This window comes from Salmo salar, chromosome ssa03 (genome assembly GCF_905237065.1).
Source record: "Salmo salar chromosome ssa03, Ssal_v3.1, whole genome shotgun sequence".
Taxonomy (NCBI): domain Eukaryota; kingdom Metazoa; phylum Chordata; class Actinopteri; order Salmoniformes; family Salmonidae; genus Salmo; species Salmo salar.
The window spans coordinates 75,049,245-75,069,849 of record NC_059444.1 but is presented as its reverse complement, the minus strand read 5'-3'; the positions used below and the strand labels follow the sequence as shown (position 1 = coordinate 75,069,849).

Genomic DNA, 20,605 nt, shown 5'->3' with positions numbered 1-20,605 from the left:
TATATTTGTTGGCTTATACTTTAAGCGCCAATTGTACTCTTATTGCCCCATTCTCCCTCATCCCAGCATGTTGCTTTTTTATGCAAGTCATTGCATCATTAGTGCTTTACTCAACTTTTTGAATGTAAGGTGACTGACAAACTTTTCAATATCATTGAGACAAAATCCCACTCTTTAAACATTTTCAATTTCCATCATGACTTGATTAAAACTCATAGAAACTCTTATCAGACAGGCTTTATCTCCAAAATCCCCCAAATCACATCATAGAATCTGAACTGAGTGAGGCACTCTAGGCTTACACAAGTGGCATGTACAGTTGAAGTCAGAAGTTTGCATACACTTAGGTTGGAGTCATTAAAACTAGTTTTTCAACCACTCCACAAATTTCTTGTTAACAAACTATAGTTTTGGCAAGTCAGTTAGGACATCTAATTTGTGCATGAAACAAGACATTTTTCCAAAAGGTTGTTTAGACAGATTATTTCACTTATTCACTGCATTACAATTCCAGTGGGTCAGAAGTTACATACACTAAGTAGACTCTGCCTTCAAACAGCTTGGAAAATTCCAGAAAATGATGTCATGGCTTTAGAAGCTTCTGATAGGCTAATTGACATGAGTCAATTGGAGGTGTACCTGTGGATGTATTTCAAGGCCTACCTTCAAACTCAGTGCCTCTTTGACAGCATGGGAAAATCAAAAGAAATCAGCCAAGACCTCAAACAATTGTAGACTTCCACAAGTCTGCTTCATCCTTGGGAGCAATTTCCAAATGGCTGAAGGTACCACATCCATCTGTACAAACAATAGTACGCAAGTATAAACACCATGGGACCACGCAGCCGTCATACCACTCAGGAAGGAGACGCGTTCTGTCTCCTAGAGATGAACGTACTTTGGTGCGAAAAGTGCAAATCAATCCCAGAACAACAGCAAAGGACCTTGTGAAGATGCTGGAGGAAACCGGTACAAAAGTATCTATATACACAGTAAAACCTGAAAGGCCGCTCAGCAAGGAAGAAGCCACTGCTCCAAAACTGCCATAAAAGCCAGACTAAGGTTTGCAACTGCACATGGGGACAAAGAGAGTACTTTTTGGAGAAATATCCTCTGGCCTGATGAAACAAAAATATTACTATTTGGCCATAATGACCATCGTTATGTTTGGAGGAAAAGGGGGGGAAGCTTGCAAGCCGAAGAACACCATCCCAACCGTGAAGCACAGGGGTGGCAGCATCATGTTGTGTGGGTGCTTTGCTGCAGGAGGGATTTGTGCACTTCACAAAATTGATGGCATCATGAGGTAGGAAAAGTATGTGGATATATTGAAGCAACATCTCAAGACATCAGTCAGGAAGTTAAAGCTTAGTCGCAAATGTGTCTTCCAAATGGACAATGACCCCAAGCATACTTCTAAAGTTGTGGCAAAATGGCTTAAGGACAACAAAGTCAAGGTATTGGAGTGGCCATCACAAAGCCCTGACATCAATCCTATAGAAAATTTGTGGGCAGAACTAAAAAAGCGTGTGCGAGCAAGGAGGCCTACAATCCTGACTCAGTTACCCCAGCTCTGTCAGGAGGAATGGGCCAAAATTCACCCAACTTATTGTGGGAAGCTTACCCAAAACGTTTGACCCAAGTTACACTCAATTAGTATGCCTTTAAATTGTTTATGTACACTTCTGACCCACTGTGAATGTGATGAAAGAAATAAAAGCTGAAATAAATCACTATTCTGACTTTTCACATTCTTAAAATAAAGTGATGATCCTAACGGACCTAAAACAGGGAATTTTTACTAGGATTAAATGCCAGGAATTGTGAAAAACTGAGTTAATGTATTTGGCTAAGGTCTATGTAAACTTCCGACTTCTGTATATTGCAAAAGAAAACGGCTCAGTTGATCTTATCACTGAGACAATCAAAAACCTTTACTTGTTACAGACTCGATTCATGCGTTGATTCAATTATCAGTTTTTAATTCGGAGCCTGTATTCATAAAGCATTAAGAGTAGGAGTGCTGATCTAGAATCCGTTTTGCCTTGTCTGTCATAATGAATAAGATTGCATGGACAGAAGGAACTGATCCTAGATCAACACTCCTACTCTTAGATGCTTTATGAGTACAGGCCCAGGTTGGATGTGCAACTCAAAGATAATGTATTTTATTCCAGTTCATGATAATCAACATCACAATTGTGTCATGGCTTGTACAAATAAGGGCTATATTGTTTCCTTCACTGTAGAGATCTGCAGTCTTTGTTTGTGATAAATACAGTGTGCATATTATGGGGGACAGTACAAATCTGAGACTAGTCAAAAATTATCATTCTTAAATGTAAATATTCTAACACTGCTGCATTTTGTCTCCTCTCCCAGAGGTTTCTCCAGCACAGAGGTATACAATGCAGGTCCTCTGTTCCAAACCGGCCCCTATCCACCCAGAGCACTTCTGTAGATCAAAGGATTGGACAGGTATAAGCAATATAGTAATAGCTCCACTTTGCCCTCTGGTAGGCTACGCTGTAACTTCTCACATATTAGTATCCACTCGAATACATTTGGATTTACAGGACATCAGCATATTGCTTGCACCTGTCCAATCCATTCCGATCTACAGAAGTGCCTATAGGTGGGTAGAAGATAGAGGATGGCTTGTGATTGGGTGTGGGACTGCTTCCTGGTAGTCTGAGGTCAGGGTTCGGGTTTGTATGAGGAGGGGAGGCTCTGCTCGGTGGCGGAGGTTTGGGAGGCTGGCGAGGGGCAGATGGCGGTAGGGGACTCCTTCTGGACCAGCTCTGGGTCGTCCTGGCCCGCCTGGGGAGGATGCACCAACACTCGGTCGATGATCCCAAAGTCCTGTGCCTCAATGGGGCTCATGTAACGATCTCTCTCCATCACACCCTCTGGGAGAAAGAAAACAGAAGGGAATAATTGTACGGTTACGAGTTTTGGTGAAAATGTGCGACACATTGGTGGTGGCTGAGGTGAGTTCACTCTAAGTGCTTTGAGTGAGGAAGGAGTCAATCATCAAATCACTTAACCTTGAAATAGTGCTTGAATTTAGTTAGGAGTCACTAATTCATATGGGACTCAGAGGCTATGGTACATTTTCCATCAGACAATATTACTTAAGACATTTTGAATAATTTTTTTATTGGAATATTAATGTTGCATATTGGGATCTGTTTGGAAATACTTAAGTACTGGCACGTATTAGAAAACAAGACAAGTATAATTTCATGCATTTGAACCCAGGTCTGTGTGGTCATACGGGTATTAGTCTTATTTCAAAGGCTAAACGATTGAATCAAACCGTCCCGCCCCCCTGGACGCCTTTTCCCCAGAGCTAAACAACCGAATCATGTTCTGCGCATGTTGTGTTAGTCTCTGCCTCATCTTTATGAGCAGCTGAAATAAAAACCCTGCAGCGACTTAAACGAACACCCCCCCCCAAAAAAAAAATATATAGTTGGCTAATTTAGGATGTAGGCTATAACTTTCTCTGTTGTAACTAAGGATATTGAAATGGTACAAACATAAGCACATTGACTCTGTACCGGTACCCCCTGTATATAGCCTCGCTATTGTTATTTCACTGCTGCTGTTTATTTGTTACTTTTATTTAATTTTTTTAATGTACTTAACTTCTTAAAGCATTGTTGGTTAAGAAAAAAAAGTGTTAAGGTCTACTACACCTGTTGTATTTGGCGCATATGACAAACAAAATTTGATTTTGAAGCAGTCTACATTGCATTGTGGGGCAAAACAACATTAGCTTCTCAATGATCAAGCAACGCCACACGATTTGATACAGCACATGATTGAAATTAGCCAGAGTTGCCTGTTCCACCTCTGTGCAGCTGAAAGTTCTGCACATGTAGACAGTAACCAGAGTTTGACAATGGGCTTGTTTGTAAAGTAGAGAATCCCACACATTCCCAGGTTCGGTTGTTTAGCTACCGAAAAGAGGTGTCAGAGAATTCGGCCACACAGCCACTCTGTTGATATAAGTACTTGAAATTTGTTTTGGCTATTTATAGGAAGTCATAAGAAAATACTTTCAAATAGAAGTAGCTGATTTGGCCACATTATTTGAAAATACACAAAAGTATATTAATAACGAATAAATAATGACATGTATTTGAACCCAGGTCTGTCTACATTGTTTTGAACTTTTGTATGCTTACTCAAGGCTTTTCCCTCTGAGCCAGACTCTACTGAACTGGATGCCTTAGCTACTTACCTATATGTGTCAACAGCTGGCCAGTGTGTTTAGCGTAGAGTTGATTGATCTGTTTCTTTAGCTTCATGATCTCCTCAGCCTGAATGGCGATGTCTGTAGCCTGACCCTAATAACACACAGGAGAGAGAAGACAGATGTTATGTAAAGGCAACTGAGGTGAGGTGTCAAAATACTTAACTCATATTTACATGCCCAATAGCCTATAGACAATCACAGGTCTGGCTTTTGATGGCAACACAAACTAAACCAACCAACAGTTGTACCAGGTTCTCTAACCCCCCCCTTATCCCCTTACCTGCCGGAACACCTAACCCCCCCCAGCTCCTATTCCTGCTGCCTCCCTGGTCCCATTACCTCTTTCCCTCCTTACCCTGGCTCCTCCGGAGGGCTGGTGCACCATGATGCGGGCGTTGGGCAGGGAGTGCCTCATGCCGGCCGTGCCCGAAGCCAGGAGAAGACTGCCCATGCTGGCGGCCTGGCCTACACACCACGTGGAGATTGGATTGAGGATGTACTGCATGGTGTCGTAGATGGCTAGGCCTGCCGTCACAACACCGCCTGGGGGGGAAGAAGAGGATAGGAACATCATGGTGAACCAGGATTAACGGTTTGTTGGATTTAGTTCATCGATGTTCCTCTTCTCCCAGACATTTCTATTTCTCCTTAAAGCTGGAATCCATAGTGGTGAAACTGACATATCCATTTGCGATATTACAACAAAGACGTTACTTCAAACAAACACTTTTTTTCCATCTGACATCATTGCACGCACGATAGAACCAAGTATGTACGATTTTTATTACCACAATGCTGGATGCTCATTTCCTCAAAACAATAACAAATGCGCCTGTGGCTGTTGCGCCTATCATGGATCTCAGCTTTAACGTCGACTTCAAATGAACTTCATTAGGTTAAGGTAAAAATAGTTTCTGACTGCACCCTTTATCTTCTATTACTGTCATCGGATCCATCTGACACTTGTGTTCTCTCTGTCTCTTTCCCCTCCAAGAAACGTGCTTTTTAATCAAGTAACCATCCCTATCTCGCCAACCATCCCCTGCCACCACCATCTGTTCTTCCACCAATTTTGTGGGAGGTTCCCCTCTATTCTCTTACCAGGACTGTTGATGTACATGTGGATGGGTTTATTGTTGCTCTCTGACTGCAGAAAGAGTAGTTGAGCAATAACCAGACTGGCCACAGAGTCATCAATCTGAAAAAAGGCAAGGGGAGAGGAGAGAGATTAACAAATGAATCTTAACTGCAAATGCAGACTCAGAAATCCAGATGTTTTAATCGGTGTGGGCTTACTTCGATTATGACCTTGCGCCGATAAGCAGAGTAAGTTGTATACATTTTTTTTTTTTCTTACCTTTTATTTAACGAGGCAAGTCTTAAGAACAAATTCTTATTTACAATGACGGCCTAGGAACAGTGGGTTAACTGCCTTGTTCAGGGCTAGAACAACAGATTTTTACCTTGTCAGCTCAGGGATTTGATCTAGCAACCTTTACTGCCATAATCAGTTTCATATCGAATTATTAGTGTGCATGTAAACATACCCAATGTCTCCTTGTGTAGGTTTTGAATCCCAAACTATTACACACACAGACTTACCGGCCCTATTACAGAGAGTGACACACAGATTATCTGTGTAATGGGGCCGGTAAGCCTATCTGTGTGTCACTGTCTGTAATAGGGCCAGTAAGTCTATTTGTGTGTCACTGTCTGTGTAATGGGGCCGGTAAGCCTGTGACACACAGCGAGACTTATTGGCCCCATTACACCGACACACAGCTAGAATTACCGGCCACATTAGACAGTGACACACAACTACACTTACCGGCCCTATTACACAAACAGCGACACACAGCTAGAATTACCGGCCCCATTATACTGACAGTGATACACAGTGAGACTTACCGGCCCCATTACACAGACAGTGATACACAGTGAGACTTACCGGCCCCATTACACAGACAGTGATACACAGTGAGACTTACCGGCCCCATTACACAGATGATCCTCTCCCTCAGAAGACGAGAGTAGATGTCATACGCCCGCTCTCCTCGACCCTGAGAAAGACAAGGGAAAAGAATTAGGGAAAGAAAGAGGAAGACCTTTGAACAAGGGAAAGCAGCTAGACTAGCTAGGACCAGGAACTGACAGGGGAAAACTACTAACTAAACTGTTCCAAACCAAGAGTGAATCAAGTTGCATAGAAATGTTGCAGTTCTAAATAGAACTCTGTTGGGGTTCCAATTCTTACCGTCTGCTCCACAACAATAGGTATGAGAGGACTCCTCCATTGAGCACTGTGGTGAATGGTCCTGCGTGACTTTAAAGCTGTCACTCCACATTGTAACACCCTCTAAGAGGGGGATAGAGAGAAAGAGTTAACATTTGTCTCTAAGATCTTAACCTAAGTGTTGGGCAGGTTATTTCAATAATATGTAAAAGTTACATTCAGAGATAGCATGGTTATTTTTTTCCACTCTGGCCCCTTGAAGTGTGTTCAAGACAAAGCTTTCAAATGTATTATGATCTTACATCATCTCTGAACATTACACACACACTAGAAAATGCTACAGTTACTCATGATTTCACATTAACAGTTAGGGAAATGTTGACAGAGGTTTTCCTTTAAACAATTATAATTAAATTTAGCGAGATGGGAATGAGTTAGGTTAGCTACACAATTTTGGTCAAGTTACACAAGTGTGGCTAGCCAGCTAGCTCACTGGCTATTTAATCGTCGCAGGTGCATGATGCATACTGTTCATCTGAGTCGAGAATGCACCGCTGAGACAGCAAATAAACATTTGCACATTGTAATCTATATAGCTTACAACACAAACGATGCATTTCCAAATTATGTTTCACTCTTTATCTCCAATACTTACTCGTATAAGCATTGTGATGTCTTGTAACGTTCAATCCCCTGTTTGACCCCAATTTAACCGGAAACAATTCTACTTTGAGCGTCGATCTGTTCCTAAAGTCGTTGAGCAATATTTCTCTGTCATGTGACGAGTTTGTGTTTACAGGCTCGAATATGTGGGCGCTAGATGGCAATGGTGCACAAGAAAAATCCACTAACATAATACTACAGTATTGCTTATCGTTGCCTTGATCATTTTCAGATACCAACTATTATTTAAATACAAACGCCTACTTGTTATATAAATAATTATACTATTGAATAATAATGTGATGAATAAAGCTTAAAATGAAATGTCATTAAAAGACAGATGTGTGTTGAAGAGCCAAAACTCGTGACATTGTAGGTGGGGGTCTCTTTAAATAAGCATTTTAAAAAAGGAGCACATGACGAGACTGTATTTCGCTAATGATATCCTCGTGGTTCTGGGGTTGTTTAGAAAAGGTATCTTTATACAATAGAGAGCCAAGACCATTCTAATAAGATACGTTTCCTTTGATTTACTTCACCATAGCCTACTGTAGGCCTAGAAACCAGTGTATTATTGGCGACACAATATAAAACCCAAAGGAACATTTAATTTTCCGAAAAGAGCCCATTCATTTGTTTACCTGACTGATCTATTATTATTATGTTGTTGTTGTTTTTCTTACATGTACACATAAGTGCCTCTACTGATAACCATCTTTAATTGGGGGCAATTCTGAAAGCAGTGGGGAGAACATTGCGCAAAAAAAGAGGTGCGTTTTTTCAGAGAGGGGGGAGCACTTGAGTCGCAGCGGCCTCAACAGAAAATATCGTTCTTTCAAGTGATAGCCGGACACTTTCACTTGGACAGACCTCGCAGACATGTCGAATAACAGCGCAAACAGCAGCAACTTGGTTATCGCTCAGAAGGTGGTAAAACAACTTCGGCTAGAGGCGAGTGTTCGCAGGATCAAGGTAAATAAATTACATTCAGAAAGACTGATTAAAAACTGTTCTGCATTGGGTGTGACTGGCTGACTTGTCAACATGGCCCTTTGGTAACTATTGAAAAGCTAAATATTGTGTTAAGTTGGACTATTTTATGGGAAGCATCGCGTTATTTTGTTACTTCCAGGCCATATGTTTCAAAATGCTGTTCCATTGGAACTATGCCATCTGTTTGCAGAATTGTAACTAACTGCAGCGCTGTCCAGTAGACCTAAGGAGTAGCCTGTAAATTGACGTGCTCGATCGAGCGCCGCCTTTCACCTGTCATGTTACCGAAAGAAAAACGTAAGATTATAATGCGGTTCTAGTTTTGCTGTATGCATAAGTGTTATGGCAAGTCTAGGCTACTCCTCAGCTCTTCACTTAGTTTAACGCCGTTTTGAATGGATGTATTTATGATATATTTAGAAGTGAACGATTTGCTGTTAATTGTGCTCTAAAGTTAATCATGTGAAATGTGAAGATTTCCTGCTGTAGACTATGTTGTCCGGAGAAAGCAAACTGCTCGTAGGCTAGTTTCCGCGAATGGTGCAGCACACTGGTGGCCTTTGTTGATTGTGGCTGTGACAGTAGTGCGATTGTTGACCAAATTACTCCTTTTAGAGGAGAAAGCCAGATTAGTCCGCAGACCTTAAACCACCCTGGAGCACTCAAGCATGCTGTGCTTTGAAGGGCATATGAGAATGCAGGACAAATATAGTATTTTATCTATAGCCTATGAAATAAGTTTATATCAAATCAAATGTATTTATATAGCCCTTCTTACATCAGCTGATATCTCAAAGTGCTGTACAGAAACCCAGCCTAAAACCCCAAACAGCAAGCAATGCAGGTGTAGAAGCACGGTGGCTAGGAAAAACTCCCTAGAAAGGCCAAAACCTAGGAAGAAACCCAGAGAGGAACCAGGCTATGAGGGGTGGCCAGTCCTCTTCTGGCTGTGCCGGGTGGAGATTATAACAGAACATGGCCACGATGTTCAAATGTTCATAAATGACCAGCATGGTCAAATAATAATAATCACAGTAGTTGTCGAGGGTGCAACAAGTCAGCACCTCAAGAGTAAATGTCAGTTGGCTTTTCATAGCCGATCATTGAGAGTATCTCTACCGCTCCTGCTGTCTCTAGAGAGTTGAAAACAGCAGGTCTGGGACAGGTAGCACGTCCGGTGAACAGGTCAGGGTTCCATAGCCGCAGGCAGAAAAGTTGAAACTGGAGCAGCAGCACGGCCAGGTGGACTGGGGACAGCAAGGAGTCATCATGCCAGGTAGTCCTGAGGCATGGTCTTAGGGCTCAGGTCTTCCGAGAGAAAGAAAGAATTAGAGAGAGCATATTTAAATTCACACAGGACACCGGATAAGACAGGAGAAATACTCCAGATATAACAGACTGACCCTAGCCCCCCGACACATAAACTACTGCAGCATAAATACTGGAGGCTGAGACAGGAGGGTTCAGGAGACACTGTGGCCCCATCCGATGATACCCCCGGACAGGGCCAACAGGAAGGATATAACCCCACCCACTTTGCCAAAGCACAGCCCCCACACCACTAGAGGGATAACTTCAACCACCAACTTACCATCCTGAGACAAGGCCGAGTATAGCCCACAAAGATCTCCGCCACGGCACAACCCAAGGGGGGGCACCAACCCAGACAGGAAGACCACGTCAGTGACTCAACCCACTCAAGTGACGCACCCCTCCTAGGGACGGCATGGAAGAACACCAATAAGCCAGTGACTCAGCCCCTGTAATAGGGTTAGAGGCAGAGAATCCCAGTGGTGAGAGGGGAACCGGCCAGGCAGAGACAGCAAGGGCGGTGCGTTGCTCCAGAGCCTTTCCGTTCACTTTCACACTCCTGGGCCACACTACACTCAATCATAGGACCTACTGAAGAGATGAGTCTTCAGTAAAGACTTAAAGGTTGAGACCGAGTCTGCATCTCTCACATGGGTAGGCAGACCATTCCATAAAAATTGAGCTCTATAGGAGAAAGCCCTGCCTCCAGCTGTTTGCTTAGGAATTCTAGGGACAATTAGGAGGCCTGCGTCTTGTGACCGTAGCGTACGTGTAGGTATGTACGGCAGGACCAAATCAGAAAGATAGGTAGGAGCAAACCCATGTAATGCTTTGTAGGTTCGCAGTAAAACCTTGAAATCAGCCCTTGCCTTAACAGGAAGCCAGTGTAGGGAGGCTAGCACTGGAGTAATATGATCACATTTTTTGGTTGTAGTCAGGATTCTAGCAGTCGTATTTAGCACTAACTGAAGTTTATTTAGTGCTTTATCCGGGTAGCCAGAAAGTAGAGCATTGCAGTTGTCATGACGTTGGCCTCTTTGGGTACAGGAAGGACAGTTGACCCCCTCCCCTTCGTACCATCACCCAACCTACCTTCCCCCCAACCCAGGGTTGTAAAAAACCCTCTGAGGAGAATCTCCTACCCCATGTTTCATAGAGAGACAAAGGAAATTCTTCCAACTCATAGAATTGGAGAACCGAGCGACATGGGTGTGCTGGAGAAGGTATGGAAGATTGGTGAAGAACCCAGCTACGAACTGATCCGCTCGGTACCATTTTGTGATACTCAGAAGAGACAATATAGCCATATTACCATAAAACTGTTTATATAATAGACTCAGTTTAAGACTTGCCTCATATGGGTGTATGGAATGTATTGATAAGGATAAAGCTTTTGTAAGACATTGAGATGCTATGTACTGATGTAATGTGATAGAATTGTATTTCTGTAACCAAATCTAACTCAGTCATAGGCACGCCCCAGGGACATATACAGGACCAGGCGTCATTTGACCAGCCTGTTCGATGGGCACTATAAAACACTCCCTGATTTACATTTCTCCAGACCAGGCCTACACTCCGTTGGCTAATAGGTTGTACCTTCCAATTCCTCTACTGAAAGTGAACCATACCACGTGGTTAACTTTTAGACTATTGATACCGACAGAATAAGAACAAGTCTTTGATATTAATTATTAGTCTGCAGCTAAGTAAATTATATCATCGAACGCGAAGACCAACGAAACCACCATTCTATGACGACATTAATGAATGTCGCTCTGAAAGATCCATTCTAATCGAGAGAGAGAGAGAGAGAGAACGCGGACAAAACTCCCCAACAGAACTACTCTCCAACAAGAATCAGAACGACACACTGAGCGTAAATATATATATTGATTGCAATTGTTCCCGAATGAGTGAGCCTTCAATTGTCAATTGTTAATGAACTCTGTGTAAACTTCTCAGCTGACCATTTATGACCCATTGTTCAACAGGCCGACCAGCCTGTTTAGCCCACAAGGGCACATTCCGATACCAATCCTTTGTTGACGATAATTACTGTTTGTATGTTTTTCTGTTAATTACTTAGTGTAGTAAATAAATGATTTTAAGACAATTGATGTATGGATGATTTTAGTAAAGACTGTGTTCGTGCAGATACAATTTACGTTTTGGAATGAGACTGGACTAGAGGTAAATACACCATTTAAACTTAGAAGATAATCGACCTATACTATAATAGAATATAATATTATAGTACAGGAAAGTTATATTAGGAAAATTATAGCTTTGTAATCTGAATATTCTCCTTGGTGCCCCGACCTCCTAGTTAATTACAATTAAACGATTAATCAGTTTAATCGCGTGATAATAATTACAGGGAGCTAATTGATAAACATATCTTCAGTTTAATGGTACCCCCAAAGACACGACATATTGGAGCCCCCGTGCGAGGAATCTAAGATAGAATTGGACTTTGCTGTGAAATTCTATATATCAATTGTGCAAACAGAATTGTACAAACAGCCTGCTATGTAAACAAAGTGATTGTGCATTTTCCATTGAGAGAAGCTATTTAGAGTAGCTCCGGTCTTATGTCGATAGCAGTGAGGATTTAAATTCCAGATTTAGTCCGTTAGGCCAAACGGTAGTATTTCTGTCGGTAAATATGAACTTCTAGAGTAAGGTTAGAAATTAGAAGTTAACTGTCCGGGAACCGAGCCGAATAATTTGCCTACCGCACTAAGACTGTGGGCAGACCGTATGCGTATTTGTAGTTAAGTACCGTGTCGCTCCGGTCAACATAAACGCTAGCAGAATATGTTGAATGGGGTTAAGGTGAGACGTCACTAGAAAACCCACCCTTTCCATAAGGGAAAGGATCCTATTTTGGTGCTTGGAAGGATACTCCTGAACCAAGTAGCAATAGCTTAGAATTACGGGTAAGCTAACAGAGAGGGAACATTTTACCCTCCACCGTAACACGTTTAAAATTTCTCCGCTAGCGCGACTGAAGTCCGACCTTTGTACTTCCGTTTAAATTTCAGCATTCTGCACCCTGGTGGTGAAGAATTGCCAGTACATCTCTAGGGGAAATTCAAACGTGGAGCACGTCTCATTCAATTTAACTAACAAGTGAAATTGCCAGATTTACCTTTTCAAGTGGATCTTTCAAATAATATCCAAAATTGATTGGGCGTCTACAATGAGACATGATTAACTTTTTCCAAACTTAACTTTGATGAAGCAACCTCTCAGGTAATTCAAAGTTAATTCCCAGATAGCCTATACAGGTTTGATATATCATAAATAGATTAATCAGTAAAATCTGCTTTAGCAAAGCACATTCACCAAACCCATTACTGACGCTCAGCCCCAGGGAGGTGCGTACCCTAGTGGTGAAGGGTCCCAACATTTGAACTACGGTTTACACTTATGATATCCAATCAATGGAGATTGTATGGATTATCATCTCATTCAATTTATTTAGTTAAATTGTCGAACATACCTTTCTAGGTTCTTCCAACTAAATGAGACAACTTAAACTTTGCATGTTAACCTTGATGAAGCAACCTCTCAGGTAATTCAAAGTTAATACCCAGATAGCCTACCCAGGTAGGACTAATCATTGGCATTGATTAATTCAATTTGCTTTTGCAAATTCATTCACGTCCAACTTCCACAGTACTGTACAGTACTGATGGTTCATTAACGTCTATAAATAGATTAAAATCGTCTTTGCAGTTTTCCACATTCCAAAACCAAATTTTGGAAAATTAGGAAAAACAATTTTTTCCTTTCAAATGTTCTAATAATGTGCAAGCTATCAGAGGGGGTGGTTCCCACTCGCCTGCTAATTAGTGAACCTCCACCCGTAACTGGATTGATCTCTGTGTGTGTGTGTGTTGCGATAACAACCCTAATTATGCCATTAGTGGAAAAGCAGACAACAATGTTTTCCAAAATCAACCATCGGGCGCAGGCCTCGTAAAGGTTCTCTCCAGTCTAGCTCTGATGTCTTGCCATCCGAGATTGCCATCTGTCCAATACCGCAGTGCACAGCTGAAGCACGAGCAGGTAACGGTAGACATAAAGGGACAGGTGAAGAGAACCGGGAAACCAATCACAAATGCAGAAAAGGGAAAAATTCTGCTAGCTATGGAACTGCGTTCGAAAACTGAACAATTAAATGTCATTGCAAAAACGTACGACGATGAACAAGCACAAGCTCTTCAACAAAATCGTTTTCTACAGGAACAAAATCATATGCTACAGGAACAACTCGATTTAGCCAAAACTAAATACAATGATGTCCACGCCAAACTAGATAAATCTGAAGAGTTATCTACAAACAGGAGCGCTCAACTTGACAACATGCATGCTGTTTTGTTGAATGTTACTCAAAATAACACGGTGCTCCTCAAAGCGCTGCAGACCAAAGACGATCAGTTAATGAACACAATGACAAAGTTGGATGATAAATCAGCAGAACTTATTGAAGTCGCTGACCAAATGAATGATGAGAGAACTCAGGTGATGAGGTTGGAAATATTGATTTCTAAGCAAGCAGAGGAAATCTCATCACTGAATCTCTCGCTCCGTACTCAAGACCTCTATCTGCAAACCATGACAGATAAGTTTGAGACCGAAAGGAGCAGGTGTGACACTCACGTGTCCAAAATCAGTACTCTAAGCACTCAAGTGGACTCTGCAATGCAGCAGAATTCCACCCTTAGGTACCATCTGGAGGAAATCCAGAATGGTCACGCTCTACAGCGCGACTTCCCATCCAAGCAACCGGAGCCCTGTACTCACAGGAGTGAAGACAATAGGTTTCAGACCTTGCCTCCCTCATGTGTCCCTCAGTCTTCTCCTCTTGGCCCTTCGGCACTGAGTAATATGGCGCCTCTTGGCCAACAACAACAAGGCTTGGCTTCTTCTCTTGGCCTTTCGGCCCCAATTTCTCCACAGGATGAAGCCAACCCTCTCCGCCCGCTTGGCGCAGAATACCTTGACAAACTCGTCAAGAATTTCCCCACCTTTGACCCCGTTCCAGGTCAGCCAAACGATACTGAGACGTTCCTAGCTGACATAGAGGACGCGTTGGGTGGCTACCCGAACGCTACGGGTTCTGACAGGGTTTACCTGTTGAAGCGAACATCGAATAGACACGTGACGAGGTTCATTCATCTACAACAGCAACACGTGCTAAATGACTATGCTAAACTTGCCACAGCTTTGAAATTAGAATTCAGTGGTTCTGCGACTCGCAAACACGATAGCTCACTGGCTAACACCATCAAACAAGCTCGGAACGAACACCCACAAGCTTTCTATCATAGGCTTCGTTCAGCTTACTTTGGCCTACTCACAGAAACAGGAATGGAAGAGCTGTTACCATTCAAACAAATGTTTCTGTCGAACATGTATCCCACCTTCATTACCTACTTGGGCCCTGCAGCCCACGTTGGCTTGCCTATCTTACAACTCAGAGAGCTTGCAAGCACAGCTTTTGAGGCATCAAAAGTTCACAACGCTAAGAGCCCTGACCACTCAGTTTTGAAGTTTAACCAGGAGCACTCACTCCAGTTAGAGGGTGCATTATCAGGTATTGGAGCGTCTAGAGATGACGCACAACAACAGTTTCTACCACGAAACCATGATTCCAATAACCTCCGCGGTCGAAATAACTGTAAAGTACGTAGCCATCAACATGACTACCGCTACAATCGACCCGTTCGCTACGTTCCTGCACCCAACCCACAAAAAGTGTCAGAGCACAAGGGTAACAAAGGGTTGAAGGACGACCAAAACGTAGACCAATGTTCTCCAGAAGTCCCACTACGGGAAGAACTTAAGCGAGAACAATTTGGGAAAAGGGTAAAAGATAAGTCACAAGGACTAGATGGGGAATTACCGGACACCAGGTCCGCAGGAATTAACACCCATAGCATGGACGTTAAAGTTCAAATTTCTCCCGCTCTCATTCAAGACCCTATCCAGAGCCCGCTTGATCAAGAAACAAGCCCCCGGGCTCTGTCTATAGACTCTGATACAAAAGTTGCGAAGAAAAAGGTCAAACGCTTCATTAAAGCCAAGCCCACTCAAAATCAGAAAAGTCAATCTGCTTCCATCTTGAACAGACATGGCACATCACGTCGTTGCGAACGACCACTCCACTTTGTGGGGAATATGTCCACTAACCACGAATCTAAACGGCCATACCTGGAAACAGTCCTGGAGGACTGCTTAGCTTGTCATGCGCTAATTGATTCGGGTGCGACAATATCACTCATCTCTCAAACATTGTTTGATGATCTCAAAAGGGCTTTGAAGCCAACTAAACGTTGGTTAAAAGTGGAACGATGCGACACTAAACTTCGAGGGGTCACTCAGACTACCTCGCCTCTCACATTGAGAGTCATGCTGAAACTACACTTCCAGGACGTATCGCTCGTTCACCCTGTGTATGTTACCAGCCTCGAAACTGTAACCCTGCTACTTGGAGCAGACTTGATGGATCGGTTACTCCCATTGATGGATTGGAAAACCAACCAGGTATGGTCACAGGCCACAGTGCCTTCTCCACTTACCACACCGTCTCCCCCTAACGCTAGCTGCAACGCAGTCCTTCACGAGGGGTATCTGTCGAAAGCACCCCTCGAGAAAAAGACGTTTAGAAACCTCTTGGTACAAAATCCGATCCACGGAGATAGTACGATATCTCGACACATTCCATCAGCCAACCTGATTGACCATTCTTTTCATGATTTCGAGCCAGCTGTCTCTGTGAATAAGCAACTTCCCTCCTCCTTGCAGTCATGTAATACGGTAGTTGAGATGAACTTTTTTTTTAATCGCGTGATAATAATTACAGGGAGCTAATTGATAAACATATCTTCAGTTTAATGGTACCCCCAAAGACACGACACAGTAGTCCAACCTAGAAGTAACAAAAGCATGGATTAATTTTTCTGCATCATTTTTGGACAGAAGGTTTCTGATTTTTGCAATGTTACGTAGATGGAAAAAAGCTGTCCTTGAAACAGTCTTGATATGTTCTTCAAAAGAGAGATCAGGGTCCAGAGTAACGCCGAGGTCCTTCACAGTTTTATTTGAGACGACTGTACAACCATCAAGATTAATTGTCAGATTCAACAGAAGATCTCTTTGTTTCTTGGGACCTAGAACAAGCATCTCAGTTTTGTCCGAGTTTAAAAGTAGAACATTTGCAGCCATCCACTTCCTTATGTCTGAAACACAGGCTTCTAGCGAGGGCAATTTTGGGGCTTCACCATGTTTCATTGAAATGTACAGCTGTGTGTAGTCCGCATAGCAGTGAAATTTAACATTATGTTTTCTAATGACATCCCCAAGAGGTAAAATATATAGTGAAAACAATAGTGGTCCTAAAACGGAACCTTGAGGAACACCGAAATGTACAGTTGATTTGTCAGAGGACAAACCATTCACAGAGACAAACTGATATCTTTCCGACAGATAAGATCTAAACCAGGCCAGAACTTGTCTGTGTAGACCAATTTGGATTTCCAATCTCTCCAAAAGAATGTGGTGATCGATGGTATCAAATCGATGGTATTTCGATGGTATTTATACCATATTATCAACTAACTAGATAAATAATAAACTCAATGCATAGCCCATTTGTGACTTGGTCCTAAAGTGCCATCTTGTGTTAATGGGGACAATGTTATTACAATGTTATGACAACTGTTATAGACTTCACCCATGAAACAACCCTCTAGTAAAGTACCAGATCATTATGCTATTGTCAAGTCCTAGGTAGGGACTTTAGGAAAATAGCTGATCATTGCTCAGTTTCTCTCACAGTGTGAGCTTGGAGCATATTACTGTCGGTTCATTAAACTGTGTATCAGTAGGAGTATTGTGGCAGAGTGTTGGCCCCTCTATTTATTGATGCGTGGACCAGGTCTCTCTTGAAAAGCTGAGTTAAAGCAAGTAGAAGTTAAGTAGAGCAGGATTGAGCTCAATTTACTTGGAACTTCTTTATAGAAAACAGTGTCTCTCTGTTTCCACTCTCAGGTGTCCCAGGCAGCAGCGGACCTGAAGACCTTCTGCCTGCAGAACGCCCATAAAGACCCTCTCTTCATGGGGGTGCCCTCCAGCGACAACCCCTTCAGACCCCCCAAGTCCTGCGCCCTCTTCTGAGGTGAGATGACAGTCTGATGTGGTAGAGTAGGCTTCAATTAACTCCCTCTCTATCTCTCTCTCTTCTGTCTCTTTCTTTCACACACAGACGTGCATGGACACACAGACACACACTCTCTCTCTCTGTCTCTTTCTGTCCAGCTTTCTTTCTCTACCTTCCTCTCTACCTGTTCCTCACTCTCCTTTTCTCTCTCTGTTTGCTAACCTTTGACCCTTCTGGCTTTGATTGTTACAAAGAGAGCGTAACCAATAGCAGCCATATCTCATCTACCTGCTGTGCCATTGATCTGATTGGACTCTATGCTTTCTCACTGCAGGCGATGGTGATGATGGCAGCTCATAAAACACGTCTGAACATTCCCCAAGGATGCCTTTCTTCTCCAAGCCCCTCGGCGTCTCCTACACCCTTCCCCACCACGTCCAGTCACTGAAGACCTCAATGCCAGAACACAATCACAAGCATTATTAACCCTATGCTGAGTGAGTTTTGACATGTGTTCTGTTCTGGATTTCTACAGCTCAATAAGGATAACATTTGCAGTCCTTTGTGTGTTGAGATCATTAGAATGAAAGCACTCCTCAAAGTATAAATATGGCACTCTCAACCCCAATTCTCCCTGTAGTCTCTACCTTTTGTTACTTTTCTTTTACTCAAAGTGAAATTGAACTGTATTAGGTTTTACACATTGTTGTTGGTGAGTCTTTTAAAGTGGTTGACCCAATGCCATTACATGAGTATAGCCTACCGTATCATTGTTGTGAAGGTATGTTCAACACACTACAAGATATTACACCCGAGTTTGATCTCAGAGCTTGTTTTTCAAAATGGTGCTCAATTGGTTGCAAACACAATGCAAAGGTTCCACACAAACTCGCCTTAACACTGTCACTGTGATTTTTGTCAGGTGAAATTGTGAAGCATTTCGATAAGTGTAATTTATGATTCTCTGCTAAAAGTGTGGTGACTCCATGAGCGTCTCAAGAGAATTGAGTCTTTTGACAGAAATTTTGCGTGCATTCTCATGTGTTAAACACTCGACTACACTGTTAAGATCCTCAGTTGACAGTTAAACCACTGTGATGCAAAATGTAATTAAAAAGAAAATGGTGTTACTATGTCTTGAAAAGAGTGACTCAGAGAAGATGTTAGAGGTTTCTTATGGGTGTTGGCATATAGAGATCTCAAACTCAGGTCATGCAAAAGATCTGTTTCAATGCTGATTTTGTGGTGTTGCTCAGTCAACATCAGAATAACGATATGAAGGATCATAACAAGAATATTAGGATTACTGTACTGACACTATAGATAATTATAGTTGCTGTGTATCATCATTATAAATAAGCCTGATATCAGGACACTCAGTGGAAAGAGACTGCTACTCCATTGGTGCCTCGAAGTTAAAGTAAGGACACATTATAAATGGTTTAAAGTCATTTGTAGGGTTCCCCACCCCTTTTACCTTTTACTCTTTGCGTACTGCTTCAAACTAATGTGCCTTAGTATGTGCCAAATTTCTGGTAATTTAAATGCCCCGATATATACACGAGACCTGTTGAGGCCTAAATCTGCATTTACTTTCCCACTTGATTAATCAGAAACACTTAAAGAGGACCTGAAGGAGTTGAAAAACAACACCAGAGAATGAGTAATGTTTAGGAACCATACTGTGTTCTTATTACAACATGAAGTGTTGCTAAAAACTGGAGAATAGCCCTTCAACATGTTCCAATACCCAGAAATATGTCTTCAATAATGTCCTCTGACATGACCACTGATAGGCAAAAGGACTAGGCCAACAGATTTTCAAAGTACTATTAGTCTTGCCTACCAAGTCCTTTCAAAACAGTGGCCATGCAGGAAAGGAGATGGAGGAACGCAAGCTCTTTTCACTATGGTGACAGAGACTGAGCTCTGAATTCCTCTGACGTTATAATAAAGTGAAGAGATAACTTTTGAGAACTACAGTGTCAATAATACATGGGGAAACCAGAGCACCTATTTTTACAAATATTAGTCACTGAAATGCTCTGGTGGAAGGATTCATACATGTGGAAAACACTGTCATTCTCTTGTGCCTTAACGTTTTTTTTGTGTGTGTATTTGTCTTAGAATGGTACCGTGACATGTATTGACTGAATAATTTAATAAATGTAGAATTTCACTTTGAACATCTCCTTGAGTCTCATGTGGTCCCGTGTGGCTCAGTTGGTAGAGCATGGTTTTTGCAACGCCAGGGTTGTGGGTTCGATTCCCACGGGGGACCAGTACGGAGAAAAAATGTATGAAATGTATGCATTCACTACTGTAAGTCGCTCTGGATAAGAGCATCTGCTAAAATGTAAATGTAATGTTTTATCAAGGAGTTTGTTAAGAGTGGCCCCCTGAAGCTGACTGGCCAGAACACACAAGAGTATCAGTGGTAGGCAACTCCTGTCCTGCGGGGACCTGAGTGTCTGCGGCTTTTCTTTTTCGCCTGGCTCTTAATTAATCCACTGATGCCATACCTGGTTTATAAATCAGATGCTGATTTGGAGAGAACAAAAGCCAGCAGACATAAACTCAGGCCCCCGTGGACCAGACTTACTCATCCCTGTCACATAGAATGCTGCTCAAGAAATACCAGTGCATATTTGCCAATAATCTGCCAGATAAACTGTATTTAGCCACTGCCCAAAGTTGTAGGTTTTGGTACTTGCTGCATGACATGTTACACAGCAGAACCAATATTATTCACCCAGATTTAACAGACCAGGATACGAAACGCAGCCTGGCTGACAGTCTGACATTTTTATTTAATTCAAACGAGTATTCAAGATCCCCTATTTCTCTCTTTGCCCAACTAACTATACTGTCTATGCTGAAACAGTGTATAGCAGTGACAACAGAAGTCAGTGCAAAGTCTACTGTATTTGCACTAAGCAGTTTGCCTCTCGGCCACAGAGTGGCGGTA

General features: G+C 42.4%; 2 protein-coding genes across 2 annotated transcripts; one reads left to right on the top strand and one right to left on the bottom strand.

The window, feature by feature from the left end:
* Positions 1–1,912: 1,912 nt before the first annotated feature.
* On the bottom strand, positions 1,913–7,284 carry LOC106601715 (ATP-dependent Clp protease proteolytic subunit, mitochondrial). Its single transcript, XM_045715430.1, has 7 exons — positions 7,153–7,284; positions 6,519–6,620; positions 6,253–6,324; positions 5,366–5,462; positions 4,620–4,807; positions 4,250–4,355; positions 1,913–2,909 (listed from the first exon to the last, which is right to left on the bottom strand). Exons 1-7 carry the CDS (start codon positions 7,162–7,164, stop codon positions 2,698–2,700), a joined length of 789 nt encoding a protein of 262 aa, XP_045571386.1. The 5' UTR covers positions 7,165–7,284; the 3' UTR covers positions 1,913–2,697.
* Positions 7,285–7,604: 320 nt separating this feature from the next.
* LOC106601714 (guanine nucleotide-binding protein G(I)/G(S)/G(O) subunit gamma-5) lies at positions 7,605–19,823 on the top strand. The gene is made up of 3 exons (XM_014194063.2): positions 7,605–8,132; positions 17,529–17,655; positions 17,972–19,823. The coding sequence occupies exons 1-2, from the start codon at positions 8,040–8,042 to the stop codon at positions 17,652–17,654; spliced, it is 219 nt and encodes a 72-aa protein (XP_014049538.2). The 5' UTR covers positions 7,605–8,039; the 3' UTR covers position 17,655; positions 17,972–19,823.
* Positions 19,824–20,605: the final 782 nt, after the last annotated feature.